This window comes from Myxocyprinus asiaticus, chromosome 44, assembly GCF_019703515.2.
Source record: "Myxocyprinus asiaticus isolate MX2 ecotype Aquarium Trade chromosome 44, UBuf_Myxa_2, whole genome shotgun sequence".
Lineage (NCBI taxonomy): Eukaryota > Metazoa > Chordata > Actinopteri > Cypriniformes > Catostomidae > Myxocyprinus > Myxocyprinus asiaticus.
In genome coordinates, this window is record NC_059387.1 from 13150474 (window position 1) to 13165484 (window position 15011).

Consider the following 15011-nt stretch of genomic DNA (forward strand, 5'->3'; position numbering starts at 1 on the left):
TACTGTGGATCAACTCAAAACAAGCATGCACTGAGATGATTTAAGTGAAAAATATTAATTTATTCATCAGACTTATTCCTTGAACAGGTTAGACTGGCATTCCCCACTGAATTTTATCCTGACTTTTGAAAAACATCTTCAGTTTACTCTGGCATTGTCGATGGGCACAGCATATGATGACATACTGTATATGCAGGGTTGGGAGGGTTACTTTTGAAATGTATTCCACTACAGATTACAGAATACATGCTGTAAAATGTCATTTGTAATGTATCCCGTTAGATTACTCCAGGTCAGTAATGTATTCTAAATACTTCTTCAGCACTGGTAGTTCCCTATCTGTCACTCACTCGACGTTGTGTCGATGTAGTGACACTAGGGGTCACTCTTGGGAGCCCGAGACACTTCTGGTTTTTGATAAAAGGCCAATGAAAATTGGCGAGTGGTATTTGCATGCCACTCCCCCGGACATATGGGAATAAAAGGAGCTGGTATGCAAACACTCATTCAGATTTTATCTTCGGAGCCGAACGGTCATGCTCACTGAGCTGAATTCTACTGTTCATTCACCTCTGCTGGATCTGACGGCGCATTTCAGTGGCTTCTCCCTCCTCTGCACTGGTGCACTGCAGAGAACGCCCCTGGGTGCTTCGGCAGAAAACAAAGAGAGTATATTTTCTGTTACAGCCTTTTCCTCTAAAAGAGGATATTTCTCTAAAAGAGCAGCACACACGGAACGTCTTTTTAAAGACACGTCTTTTTAAAGATGCCTTTCCAATTGTGTGTTATTCCTGGTTGCGGTCGTTATGTCTCAACTTCGGATGGTCATGATCGCTGTCTTTCGTGTCTGGGCGCGACCCACACGGAGGCAGCGTTTGTGGATGGTTCATGTTCTCATTGCAAGAACATGACCATGGCAACGTTGCGGTCGCGGCTTGCTTTTGTAAGAAAGCAAGCAAACCCAGCGGCTCCCCGCCTCGGCCCTTCTACCTACGGGTATGAGGCCAGCACGGCTAGCACTGGGGGCGATTTGGGGACCCCAATGGGATCGCCTCCGCCGGGTATCCCCCAGCGGACCTCCCATTCCCCAGCACACTCGTCTGCCCCAGTCGGGCTTCCGGATGAGTCCGCCGGCTCATCTCACGGCGAGTCTGGCTTCTTGTTCGGAGCCCACTACATGCTTTCCTGGGCGGCCGTGAGCGTTGGGTTAGAGTGGAACCCTCCGCTCTTCCCCTGAACCCTCCCGGCTTGATGATTGGTTCCTGGGCTCACGGCGCTGCTCAAAGCAGCCACGCCCCGCTCCAGTGCCTTTCTTCCCAGAAGTGCATGAGGAGCTGACGAAATCATGGGAGGCAACTTTTACTGCCCGGCCCTGATTCTGCAGTTCCCCCGCTCTCACTACGCTCGATGGCGGGGCGGCCAGCGGCTATACGGCGATTCCCCCAGTGGATAAGACGCTCGCGGTGCACCTATGCCCGCAGAGCGCTGGCACCTGGCACGGACGCCCTAATCTCTCGTCCAAGCCCTGTAGGTTCACGACGTCCCTGACGGCTAAAGCCTACAGCGCTGCTGGACAAGCCGCCTCTGCCCTGCACGCCATGGCTCTCCTGCAGGTCCACCAAGCCAAGGCATTGAAAGAACTGCACGAGGGTAGTTCTGCCCCAGATTTGATGCAAGAACTGCGCTCGGCGACCGACCTCGCTCTCTGAGCGATGAAGGTCACGGCGCGGTCTCTCAGGTGGATGATGGCCACATTAGTGATCCAGGAGCGCCACCTTTGACTCAACCTGGTCGAGATGGGTGAGGCTGACAAGACACGGTTCCTTGCTGCCCCCATTTCCCAGGCTGGCCTATTCGGCAACACCGTCGAGAACTTTGCCCAGCAGTTCTCGGCGGTGAAGCAGCAGACGGAGACTATCCGGCACATCCTGCCCTGGTGCGGCTCAAGATCCCGCACCCCGTCTGCTCGTCATGAAGGGCGTCCCCCTTGGTGACTGCACCGGCTTCACCGCAGCCCATCCCTTCGGCCCGGCCCCGGCGTGGAGCCCACCGCTGGAAGCAGACACCACCCGTCTCACAGTCGGCTGCTAAGAACCCACAGAGGTCGTCAAAGCGCCCCTGAGATGGGCGACCCAGGGACGAAGAAACCCACTCACCTGGAAATGGTAAGAAGACCACTCCATCCCCCGGTTGAGGGCCGGGTGGAAAATCTTTTGTTGCCTTTTTGTTTGATTTCGCTGCATGCCCAAGTGGCTGCGGTACCCAACAGTTCAGCAAAAGAGTGGTTTCCTTCCTCCCTGGGTCACATACCCGGTGTGCATGGTCATCATCACGACTACCGTCCATGGGTTTTTCCTTGCAGAATTGGCGCTCCAGCAGTGGTCTTTCCACCCCCCCCTTGTGCCCAGCTGTGGCACACAGCCGCCCCCGACGTGGCAGTCTCCACGGGTTACGAGGACAGGCCTCTTCCTCCCCCGTCCCAGGCTGTTCCGGGGGTGGTCACAAGGATACAGGTAAGTGCTTCGATGTCCCTAGACTCATCACGGCCATGATGTGGTGTGGCATCTCGAGCTCCGCTCCGCCCCACCTGCCAGTATGTCCGACGACGTTGTCCCCTTGGTCCCCCTTGCGCGGAACTCGGATGCATGGCTTGCGCTCCCCAATCCGTCGCGATGGCTGATCCGGACCATCCGACTCAGCTACGCAATTCAGTTCACCAGGCACCCACCCAGGTTCAGCGGTATTCACTTTGTTCAAGGATGAAAACGCTGCTACCTTGCGTGCGGAGATCGCTACCTTCCTACGGAAGGGCGCGATAGAACCTGTCCCTCCAGCCGAGATGAAGAAGGGGTTTTACAGCCCCTACTTCATCGTACCGAAAAAAGGCGGTGGGTTGCGGCCAATCTTGGACCTGCGAGTACTGAACTGGGCCTTAACAGACTCCCGTTCAAGATGCTGACGCAAAAACGCATTCTGGCGAGCGTCCAGAATCAAGACTGGTTCGTGGAGGTAGACCTGAAGGACGCGTACATCCATGTCTTAATCCTTCCTCGACACAGACCCTTCCTGCGGTTTGCATTCGAGGGTCAGGCGTATCAGTACAAAGTCCTCCCTTTCGGCCTGTCCCTGTCTCCTTGCGTCTTCACGAAGGTCACAGAGGCAGCCCTTGCCCCGTTAAGGGAGGTGGGCATTCACATTCTCAACTCAATCTCGACGACTGGCTAATCCTAGCTCACTCTCGAGACATGTTGTGCGCACACACGGACTTGGTGCTCTCACACCTTAGCCGACTAGGGCTTCGGATCAACTGGGAAAAGAGCAAGCTCCTCCCTGTTCAGAGCATCTCTTTTCTCGGTTTGGAGCTAGACTCAGTCTCTTTGACAGCGTGCCTTACGAACGAGCGCGCCCAGTCGGTGCTGGCCTGTTTGAAGGCGTTCAAACAGAAAACAGCGGTTCCACTGAAACTTTTTCAGAGGCTCCTGGGGCATATGGCATCCTCGGCGGTGGCCACCCCGCTCGGGTTGATGCATAAGAGACCGCTTCAGCACTGGCTTCAGACTCGAGTCCCGAGATGGGCATGGCGCCACGGGACACATCGCGTGGTCATCATGCCGGTCTGTCACCGTCTTTTCAGCCCTTGGACCGACCTCTCATTTCTACGGGCAGGTGTTCCCCTAGAACTGGTCTCCAGGCGCGTCGTGGTCATGACGGATGCCTCCAAAACGGGCTGGGGTGCTGTTTGCAACGGGCACGCAGCCGTCGGCCTGTGGTCGGGCCCGCGACTGCATTGGCACATCAACTGCCTCGAGTTGTTGGCAATTCTGCTTGCCCTGCGGAGGTTTCGGCCGTTGATCCAGAGCAAGCACATGTTAGTTTGAACAGTCAACACGGCAATGGTAGCATATGTCAACTGCTATGGTGATCTGCGCTCTCATTGTATGTCACAACTCGCCCGCCGTCTCCTTCTCTGGAGTCAGCAGCACTTCAAGTTGCTGCGAGCCACTCACATCCTGGGCAACCTCAACACTACAGAGGACGCGCTGTCATGGCAGGTTACCCTCAGGGGAGAGTGGAGACTCCACCCTCAGGTGGTACAGCTGATTTGGAGTTGATTCGGATGGGCACAGGTGGACCTGTTTGCCTCCCAAGAATCCTCCCACTGCCCGCTCTGGTACGCCCTCACCGAGGCTCCCCTCAGCATAGACGCGCTGGCACACAGCTGGCCCCCTGGCCTGCGGAAAAATGCATTTCCCCCAGTGAGCCTACTTGCATAGACCCTGTGCAAGGTCAGGGAGGACGAGGAGCAGGTCGTCCTGGTAGCACCCATTTTGTATAGGGACCCCTAGTGTCACTACATCGACACAACGTCGAGTGAGTGACAGATAGGGAACGTCATTGTTACTTGTGTAACCTCCATTCCCTGATGGAGGGAACGAGACGTTGTGTCCCTCCTGCCACAACACTGAACTACCCGCTGAAATGGCCGGACCTCATCTCGGCTCCTCAGCATAAAACCTGAATGAGTGGTTGCATACCAGCTCCTTTTATACCCGTATGTCCGGGGGAGTGGCATGCAAATACCACTCGCCAATTTTCATTGGCCTTTTATCAAAGACCAGAGGTGTCTCGAGCTCCCAAGACTGACCCCTAGTGTCACTACATCAACACAATGTCTCGTTCCCTCCATCAGGGAACGGAGGTTACACAAGTAACCATGACGATTTTTTCACTTGTTTTGACTATAAAAACTCTGCCAGTACAGTAAGACAAAATACACGTTAAATATACATTCTCTGAAAAACCGAAATATCTTATGCAGTGTTGTTTCTAAAACAAGATAAATCAAACTGTGAATCAAACGTGAATTTTCTTGATAAAAAAATATGATTGTGCCTGGTAACGTGCATGTAAATTGGCTAGAAATAGCATTTGCCATTGTCATTAAAGCTGACAATGTTTATTTCTATTTCTTCTGCTTCAAACTTATTTCAAACTTACTTCTCTGTCTGCTCATATGAATGTAACACATCATAAGAAAGTGTTTCACCACTGTTCAAATGCACTTTGGATTGCATAATTTATATGTATAAATGTTTTCCATCTGAAAGGACTAAATATTAAATGAAACAAATGGCAATAAAATGCAAAGTAATCTCTTCAGTAATCAAAATACTTTTTGAATGTAACTGTATTCTAATTACCAATGATTTAAATTGTGACTGTACTGGAATACAGTTACTTATATTTTGTATTTTAAATAGGTAATCCCGTTACATGTATTCCGTTTCTCCCCAACTCTGACTATAAGATGCAGGTTCAAGTGTTGGACTTTGCTGCTTTAGGTAAGAGAGTGGTTATTCTTCGTTATTCATATTGGCTGCCAAGATGATCATGCATATGCATATTCATGTTATTGATTCTTTATTATAAATATGACGTGAAGACCTACTTTTTAAATATCTGTTTGTTTACTATGTTGTTTTGACTTGAGTGTTGTACGGTAGCTAGCATGACCTGTAATGTCTCTTATATGCACTGCATGGCATATAGTGTACGGAATGCATAGCATAGCAGAAGAGAAAGTGGCTGTGATAAAAAAGTAACGCAAAAATAAAGCAAAAGTAATGTATCACATTACTTTCCATAAAAATTCACTTTTTAATTAATTAAATTACTTTTTTAAGGAGTAATGCAATATTTTAACAAGTTACTTTTAAAAGTAACGTTACCCAACACTGGTCACAATTATGAAATCTGGCTGATGAATAATTGCGATTATGGTGATTAAGTGTCTGTTTTAGGGCTGTCTCATTAAGGGCTTTCACGATTAATTGTCATATAGACTGTCACATTTCTTAAGGGGTGCTTTTTCTGCATGTGTACTTCATACACTTTAAGAAGTCATTTTTACATATTTAACTTCAAATATATATATATCAAATAATAAAATAGGGATAAATTATGATTTCCTTTTAAGGCTTTAAAAACTTATGAATGACATGAAAAATAATGTTTGAAATATTAAAATATTTCTAAATACTTAAAATATGTCTCTCTTTTTGGTCAACTTTAGTTTTGGTCAATTTTACATTTACACCTGTTTTTTAAACTCATATATTTTATTATTTTATATATATATATATATATATATTATTATTATTATTATTATTATTATATTTATATAAACTTTTTATGATATTAGGCAATAGTAAAATATTTCTTTCCTAATTTCTTCACTTTCACATGTTATTTTAATGCTCCGATTAAACCCATGAAGCAAAACCTTTGAGATATAGTTTCATCATTTTATCACTCCAGAGTAATAGAGAAGCCTAAGCATGCATCTCCTCCTCTTTGTCACCGCGTGTCATTAACACAGTGTGTATAAACCAGGAATATTTGCCATTAACACTCGTTTAAAGTGAAAATGGAGCACTCTACGTTCATTATCAAAGTTTATCTTTGCTTCTTTATATTTTCGTTGGAGTTTGGCACAAGCCTCTGCTGACAACGCGCATATCATCTAGATAAGCTACTGCAAATAACAAGACTAGCACTGGCAATGGTTGTAGCACTAAAATACATTCATACATGTATGAATGTATGAATGTATTTTAGTGCTACAACCATTGCCAGTGCTAGTCTTGTTATTTCCCATGATCAGATATACAAGGCAATATGTGGATAGCTTAATTGAGAAAAGCTGAATAATTAAATGTTTTTTGGCATATTTCATCAGCTCCTTAAACCAGGTAATATCAGCATGCAACAGCAACATGTCCTTAAATAAATAATGCACTGGTACGCCAGAGAAGTGTAACTCCAACATCACACGTTCTGCACAGATGGTTTCTTCTGAAAATGCATTGTTTGAAAGAGAGTGTCACCATAGAGATATCATATGGCATGAGCAATGGGACTTGAGAAATGCTTTTTTTAGAGGCCAGTGCTAGTAAAAACCAGAGAAAATGCCTACTCTAGTTGGAGCAATCGTAAATAGAACAATCCAATTCACTTTATTGACCTGACTACAGAAATAGAAATAATGGAAAAGAAGGTGCCGTATTGGCTTACTTTAAAATGTTTCATAAATAGCTTTGGCACTCAGTAAGAATACACTTGGAAATTTTTTGAAAATTGATTGCTGGAAATATATTCTAAATATAAACCTCTGTGAAACCAGCTATATGCTTGGTTTCTGGCCCAAGACACAACATTTTTTGAAGAGCCCTCCAAAAAAGCAGTCCATTCTCATGGTCGATCCTAATTGTTTAGCAAATTTTTTTGTGCCTATTAGCTGGTTGCACAAAATGTATCCATGAACATTCTGCAATCATCGTGGAATAAGACCAGCCCTGTCGGAAAGAGAATCGTTCTGCTTATGATTTCATCATCATTAAATGATTTCAAGTCCTACAAGGACATTTCAGCAAGAGATTAATTTTTCGTTTGTCTTTCATCTCGTAATGTATTAGTATTCAGTGGATCAGCAGTTCGGTGGATTTATTTTCATTTTAAATCCCTGCTGCCCCATCCGTCAAGTCATTGTACATGTTTTCCATATGCAAGATAATATCAGCTCTCCGTGAACAGCCTGGGATCCTTGCATATGGTTTGTTCGAAATAGAAACAAAGTGATAGCATATTTCAATTTCTCAGTCTTGACCTTGCTCTCATTTTGTTTTTCCACAGATGTCGCTCATACGAGGACTGTTGTGGGACGCGCTGCTGTGTCCGAGCCCTATCCATCCAGAGGCTGTGGTATTTCTGGTACAGACTATGGTTTTCTTCTACTTTAATTTTTTTGGTTTTTTATTTTTTTGGTTTTTGTGTGTGTTTTGTTTTATTTTTTACAAAGCAGCCCACTTGTCGGTCATTGACAGAAAATGGTGCGATTTGTGCTTGAAATTGTCAGGTAAATGTTCTTTTATTGTTGTTGTTGTTGTTGTTTTTATCATTTAATTTTTGCTGTACTTCAAAAATCATATTTTTCCCCCTCAGGCCTAAAGTATCATTTGCCGTCAGTGTTGGGTGTAATGCATTATTAAGTAATTAATTACTGTAATTAAAACACTTTTTCACTGAATAAATTAAAGGGATTACACTTAATTTTTCAGTAATTTAATTACAGTTACTTCTGATGTAATTACGTTAAATACTGTATAGACTCTAGAACAATTCTATATAAAACAATAGTGAATTTTAAATCAAAATGTAACATCTAATGTTAACATGTATGTTTTTAATTTAATGCAGCCCCCTTAAATTATTTGGCCAATTCATGAATAATTTATTTAATATGATTTATTTGAAAGAATTAAAAGAACAATTTCTTGTCTATCCTTCTGGTCGAGGTTGATCAGAATTTTAGAAAGTAATTAGTAATAAGTAATGCAATTACTTTTCAGAAAGAGTAATTAGTACAGTAATCTAATTACACTGTAGAAAATGTAATTAGTAGTTAGTAATTAATTACTTATTTAGAGTAACTTACCCAACACTGGTTGCTGTAACTGCCATTGACATTCACTGTAAATTCTAATGTTCAGTTTACTTTAAAAAAGTTTGGAAACCGATTACCTTATTTTTGCAAAGAAAACATAAATGTAAAATTTAAGTCAAGTTACTAATCAGCTAAAAGTAAAGTGAACATACTATTCCTGTGTAAGTTAAGTAATGAATATCAAGTTAGCTGAATATGTCCATTTCAGTTAATATACACAAGAATGTGTACTAATCTTACTTAAGACTTAGTAGTAAATAGTAATATTGCATTTAAAGCTGTTGTGACTAGAAAAACATAGTGCAATTGGTTTCCTGCCTTTCTTCAAGTAAAGTGAACATATTTTTTAGTAAAACTAATACAAAGGTACTTACAAGTTTGAAATTCTCAACAGTTAATTTTTTTCTCTAAATAAAAGCTAGACAGCTCTTAAATGACCACTGAGGGCATGCGGAGTTTGGGCAGTCATGTCTTCAGGGACAACACCAATCTGAAGTCTGCATCTACATCCGAATCCTAAGAGAAAAATTAGGGAAAATGTGAATATATTTTCCATACTAATTTTTTTTTCCACAAGTCGTATGGACTAATTTTATGGTGCCTTTTTGTAGCTTGACAGCTCTAGGTGAGCATCTACTTTATTATTATGGAAAAGAGCAGCAGGAACATTTTGCTAAACATCTCTTTTTCTGTGTTCCATGAAAGAAATACACTCTCATGTTGTTCCCAATCCATATGACTTTATTTTGTATGTGGAACACAAACAGTTGATTTCTAAAGAATATTTTGCACTGTTAGACCTTACTGTGCTTTTTTTTACAGTAACATACTGGTAACACTGTTGCCAGCTTGTTAATGTGAAAATCTGATTACAGTAAGTTACTGCAATTGCTGTGTACAGTAATTAACAGATTACTGTAATTGATAGCTGAGGTACTCTATATTACTGTAAAAATATAAATTGTACAGGAACTAGCTGTAATTATGCAATGCATTATTACTTTTTTATGTTTTATATTATTAAGTATATAAACTCAGCACATAAAGAAACGTCAACTGCTTTTATTTTCAGCAAACTTAACATAAATAAAGTAAATAAATATAAGTAAATATTTGTATGAACATAACAAGATTCAACAACTAAGACATAAACGGAACAAGTTTCACAGACATATGACTAACAGAAGTGGAATAATGTGTCTCTGAAAAATCAAAATCAAAAGTAACAGTCAGTATCTGGTGTGGCCACCAGCTGCATTAAGTACTGCAGTGCATCTCCTCCTCATGGACTGCACCAGATTTGCCAGTTCTTGCTGTGAGATGTTACCCCACTCTTCCACCAAGGCACTTGCAAGTTCCCGGACATTTCTGGCAGGAATGGCCCTAGCCCTCTCCCTCCGATTCAACAAGTCCCAGACGTGCTCAATGGGATTGAGATCCGGGCTCTTCACTGGCCATGGCAGAACACTGACATTCCTGTCTTGCAGGAAATCACACACAGAACGAGCAGTATGGCTGGTGGCATTGTCATGCTGGAGGTTCATGTCAGGATGAGCCTGCATGAAGGATACCACATGAGGGAGGAGGATGTCTTCCCTGTAACGCACAGTGTTGAGATTGCCTGCAATTACAACAAGCTCAGTCCGATGATGCTGTGACACACCACCCCAGACCATGACGGATCCTCCACCTCCAAATCGATCCCGCTCCAGAGTACAGGCCTCGGTGTAACGCTCATTCCTTTGACAATAAACGTGAGTCCGACCATCACCCCTGGTGAGACAAAACCACAACTCATCAGTGAAGAGCACTTTTTGCCAGTCCTGTCTGGTCCAGCGAAGGTGGGTTTGTGCTCATAGGCTGTTGCCGGTGATGTCTGGTAAGGACCTGCCTACAACAGGCCTACAACAGGCCTACAAGCCCTCAGTCCAGCCTCTCTCAGCCTATTGCGGACAATCTGAGCACTGATGGAGGGATTGTGTGTTCCTGTTGTATCTCGGGCAGTTGTTGTTGCCATCCTGTACCTGTCCCGCAGGTGTGATATTCGGATGTACCGATCCTGTGCAGGTGTTGTTACATGTGGTCTGCCACTGCGAGGATGATCAGCTGTCCTTCCTGTCTCCCTGTAGTGCTGTCTTAGGTATCTCACAGTACGGATATTGCAATTTATTGCCCTGGCCACATCTGCAGTCCTCATGCCTCTATGCAGCATGCCTAAGGCACATTCACGCAGATGAGCAGGGACCCTGGACCCCTCTTTCTTTTGGTGTTTTTCAGATTCAGTAGAAAGGTCTCTTTAGTGTCCTAAGTTTTTATAACTGTGACCTTAATTGCCTACCTGCTGTGTCTTAATGACTGTTCCACAGGTGCATGTTCATTAATTGTTTATGGTTAAGTGAACAAGCATGGAAAACATTGTTTAAACCCTTTACAATAAAGATCTGTAAAGTTATTTGGATTTTTACAAAATTATCTTTAAAATACAGTGTCCTGAAAAAGGGACGTTTCTTTTTTTGCTGAGTTTAAAATGTATTATTAATAAAAAAATAAAAATAAAAAAAATATTATTGGAGCATGGCAGGAATAGAGGAACTAAAGCATAACTATTTGTGACAGATAGAAGGAGTAGTCATCGTCAGTCGTTGCAGGGCCACCAGGATCAAGTGAACACTGAAAGAAAATAATATTTGATTAGTGTTGATGGTAAAGTCCTGAATAAAGTCATCACACCCAATACTTCCCTAAATCACCTTTAACTGTGTGGCCTGTCACATAATGTGTTCTTTTGGCCAAAACAGCAAGACGGAACTATGGAATATTCAACATGCAGATCTCAGGATGCATTTTTAATAGTTGAACTGCTTTCAACTTGACACACCGTCTTAAAATGGAACACACAAGGCGCAAGAAAAAGCAGCAAATTCTGTGAGATTTTGCTCTGCTTAAATGCAGTTTCCCTCAGACAGCTGCGCCAGGCATCTAGGCTTGTACCTGAGGTAAAGTTTGTCTCATCGTTGGGGGTGGTGGGAGGCAGAGAGAGAGGGAAAAGAGCCAAGATTAGCATTCATTATCATTACCATCTAACTAACAATATCAAACATTAGAATTTTGAATACAATATAGATGTAAGTTTCACTGTTTAACTTACCTGACAGTTGTCTACTCCATTATGGACTGAGCGCAACACCAGGCACTGATGGAGGAGACGCTGACACGTACAGGCAGATTTTTTCCCCTATTAATGCTTCAATATGAGACAAAGTCTGCCTATGTGTGTGTTAATGCAAATAATTACCGGTGTTTATGAATAAAAAATTATTATGAACACAGAAAGACTTACATTCCTTGGTCGAGATGGGCGAGGCCGTCAAGGACTTTGCCCAGCAGTTCTTGGCGGTGAAGAAGCAGACGGAGGCCTTACAACATTTCCTGTCCTGGCGCTTAAGACTCCGCACCCTGTCTGCTCGTCGCCAAGGGCGTCCTCCTGCAGCAACAACACCAGCTCCGCCACAGCCCACCCCCATGGCCCGGCCCCGGCGTGGAGCCCAACGCAGGAAGCAGATGCCACCCTCCAACTTGAGGAAGGCTTCGAAGTGCCCTCGAGACGGGCGACCCAGGGGCGAGGAGACCCATTTCTCTGTGGCTGGTCGACAGACCACTCCATCCCCCGGTGGAGGGATGGGAGGAGAATCTTTTGTCACCGCATGCCTAGAAGGCTGCGGTACCCAAAAGCCTGACAAAAGAATGGTTCCCTCATCTCCTGGGTCACATATCTGGTGTGCACGGCCGTCATCACATCCACCGTCCCATTTTGGCAGGTATGGTGCTCCAGCGGCAACCCCCCCGCCCCTGTGCGTCCAGCTGTGGCACAAACACGGCCACATGGGATTGGTTCCAGTGGACTATGGGGACTTGATTCCTCCTCCCCCCTCCTCAACCAATCCTATGGTGGGTGGCAGGAGCCAGGTAAATGCTTCGATGTCCCTGGACTCAGCACGGCCACGGGGCTCGAGTCCCCTCGATGTGGCACCTCGAGCTCCACCCCGCCGCGAGGCCCCACCCGCCAGTACGTCTGACATGATCATTCCCTTGGTCCCCCTCGCCCGGAGTTTAGGCGCATGGCTTGCGCTTTCCAACCCGTCGCGATGGCTGACCCGGACCGTCTGACTCGGCTACGCGATTCAGTTCGCCAGGCACCTGCCCAGGTTCAGCAGTGTCCACTTCACCTCGGTGAAGGGCGCGAATGCCGCTACCTTGCATGCGGAAATCGCTACCCTTCTGCGCAAGGGCGCGATAGAGCCTGTCCCTCCAGCCGAGATGAAGAAAGGGTTCTACAGCCCTTACTTCATTGTACCGAAGAAAGGCGGTGGGTTACGACCAATCCTGGACCTGCAAGTACTGAACCAGGCTTTGCACAGACTCCCGTCCAAGATGCTGATGCAAAAACGCACTCTAACGAGCGTCCGGCATCAAGATTGGTTTGCGGCAGTAGACCTGAAGGACGCATACTGCCACATCTTGGTCTTACCTCGACACAGACCCTTCCTACGGTTTGCCTTCGAAGGCCAGGCATACCAGTACAAGGTCCTCCCCTTCGGCCTGTCCTTGTCCCTTCGCGTCTTCACGAAGGTCGCAGAGGCAGACCTTGCCCCGCTAAGGGAAGTGGGCGTCCACATCCTCAACTATCTCGATGACTGGCTAATCCCAGCTCACTCTCGAGAGTTGCTGTGGGCTCACAGGGACCTCGTGCTCTGGCACCTCAGCTGACTGAGGCTCCGGGTCAACTGGGAAAAGAGCAAGCTCTCCCCAGTTCAGAGCATCTCTTTTCTCGGTTTGGAGTTGGACTCAGTCTCGATGACAGCGCGCCTCACGAATGAGAGCATGCAGTCGGTGCTGAACTGTCTGAAGGCGTTCAGACAGAGGACAGCGGTTCCACTGAAACTTTTTCAGAGGCTCCTGGGGCATATGGCATCCTTAGCGGCAGCCACACCGCTCGGGTTGATGCATATGAGACCGCTTCAGCACTGGCTTCAGATTTGAGTCCTGAGATGGGCATGGCGCCGCGGGACACATTGCGTGAACATCACGCCGATCTGTCACTGCCTCTTCAGCCCTTGGACCGACCTTGCATTTCTATGGGCAGGGGATCCCCTAGAGCAGGTCTCCAAGTTTGTCGTGGTTACAACAGATGCCTCCAAGATGGGCTGGGGTGCCGGATTCAATGGGCACACAGCCGCCGGCTCCTGGATTGGCCCACGGCTGAGTTGGCAGATCACCGCAGGTGACACGCTGTCATGTCAGGTTACCCTCAAAGGAGAGTGGAGACTCCACCCTCTGGTAGTCCCGCTGATTTGGAGTCGATTCAGTCGAGCACAGGTAGACCTGTTTGCTTCCTGGGAATCCTCCCACTGCCCGCTTTGGTACGCCCTGACCGAGGCACCCCTCGGTATAGATGCGCTGGCACACAGCTGACCCCCTGGACTATGCAAATATGTATTTCCCCCAGTAAGCCTACTTGCACAGACCCTGTGCAAGATCAGGGAGGACGAGGAGCAGGTCATCCTAGTAGCAACCTACTGGCCCACCCAGACGTGGTTCTCGGATCTCACGCTCCTCGCGACAGCACCCCCCTGACGAATTCCCCTGAGGAAGGACCTTCTTTCTCAGTGAAGGGGCACCATCTGGCACCCGCGACCAGACCTCTGGAATCTCCACGTCTTTTCCCTGGACGGGATGCGGAAGACCTAAGTGGCCTACCACCCGTGGTGGCAGACATGATCACTCAGGCTAGGGCTCCCTCTACGAGGCACCTTTATGCCTTGAAATGGAGTTCCTTCACTAAGTGGTGTTCCTCCCGACACGAAGACCCCCAGAGATGCGCAGTCAGATCGGTGCTTTCCTTCCTGCAGGAGAGGCTGGAGGGGCGGCTGTCCCCCTCCACCTTGAAGGTGTATGTAGCCACTATTTCGGCTCACCATGATGCAGTAGATGGTAAGTACTTGGGGACGCACGACTTGATCATCAGGTTCCTGAGAGGCACTAGGAGGTTGAATCCCTCCAGACCGCGCCTCGTCCCATCGTGGGACCTCTCTGTAGTCCTTCGGGGTCTACAGGGAGCTCCCTTTGAGCCCTTGGAGCTTAAGGCACTCTCTTTGAAGACTGCCCTCCTGACTGCGCTCACTTCCATCAAAAGGGTAGGGGACCTGCAGGCATTCTCTATCAGCGAATCGTGCCTGGAGTTCGGTCCGGGTTACTCTCATGTGATCCTGAGACCTCGACCGGGCTATGTGCCCAAGGTTCCCACGACCCTTTTTAGGGATCAGGTGGTGAACCTGCAAGCACTTCCCCAGGAGGAGGCAGACCCAGCCTTGGCGTTGCTGTGTCAGGTGCGTTCTTTACGTATCTATTTGGATCACACGCAAAGCCTTAGAAGCTCCGAGCAGCTCTATGTCTGCTTTGGTGGGCAGCAGAAAGGAAGAACTGTCTCCAAACAGAGGATATCCCACTG

The 15011-nt window shown here is 46.4% G+C and overlaps 1 protein-coding gene across 2 annotated transcripts in view; it reads left to right on the plus strand.

The window, feature by feature from the left end:
• The window catches only part of LOC127434753 (vesicular, overexpressed in cancer, prosurvival protein 1-like), a 128448-nt gene that overhangs the window by 96200 nt on the left and 17237 nt on the right, over positions 1–15011 (plus strand). For both annotated transcript variants that reach the window (XM_051687707.1, XM_051687706.1), the window contains exon 3: positions 7693–7770. In XM_051687707.1, the coding sequence (XP_051543667.1) occupies positions 7693–7770 (78 nt within the window). The remainder of the gene's footprint in view (positions 1–7692; positions 7771–15011) is intronic.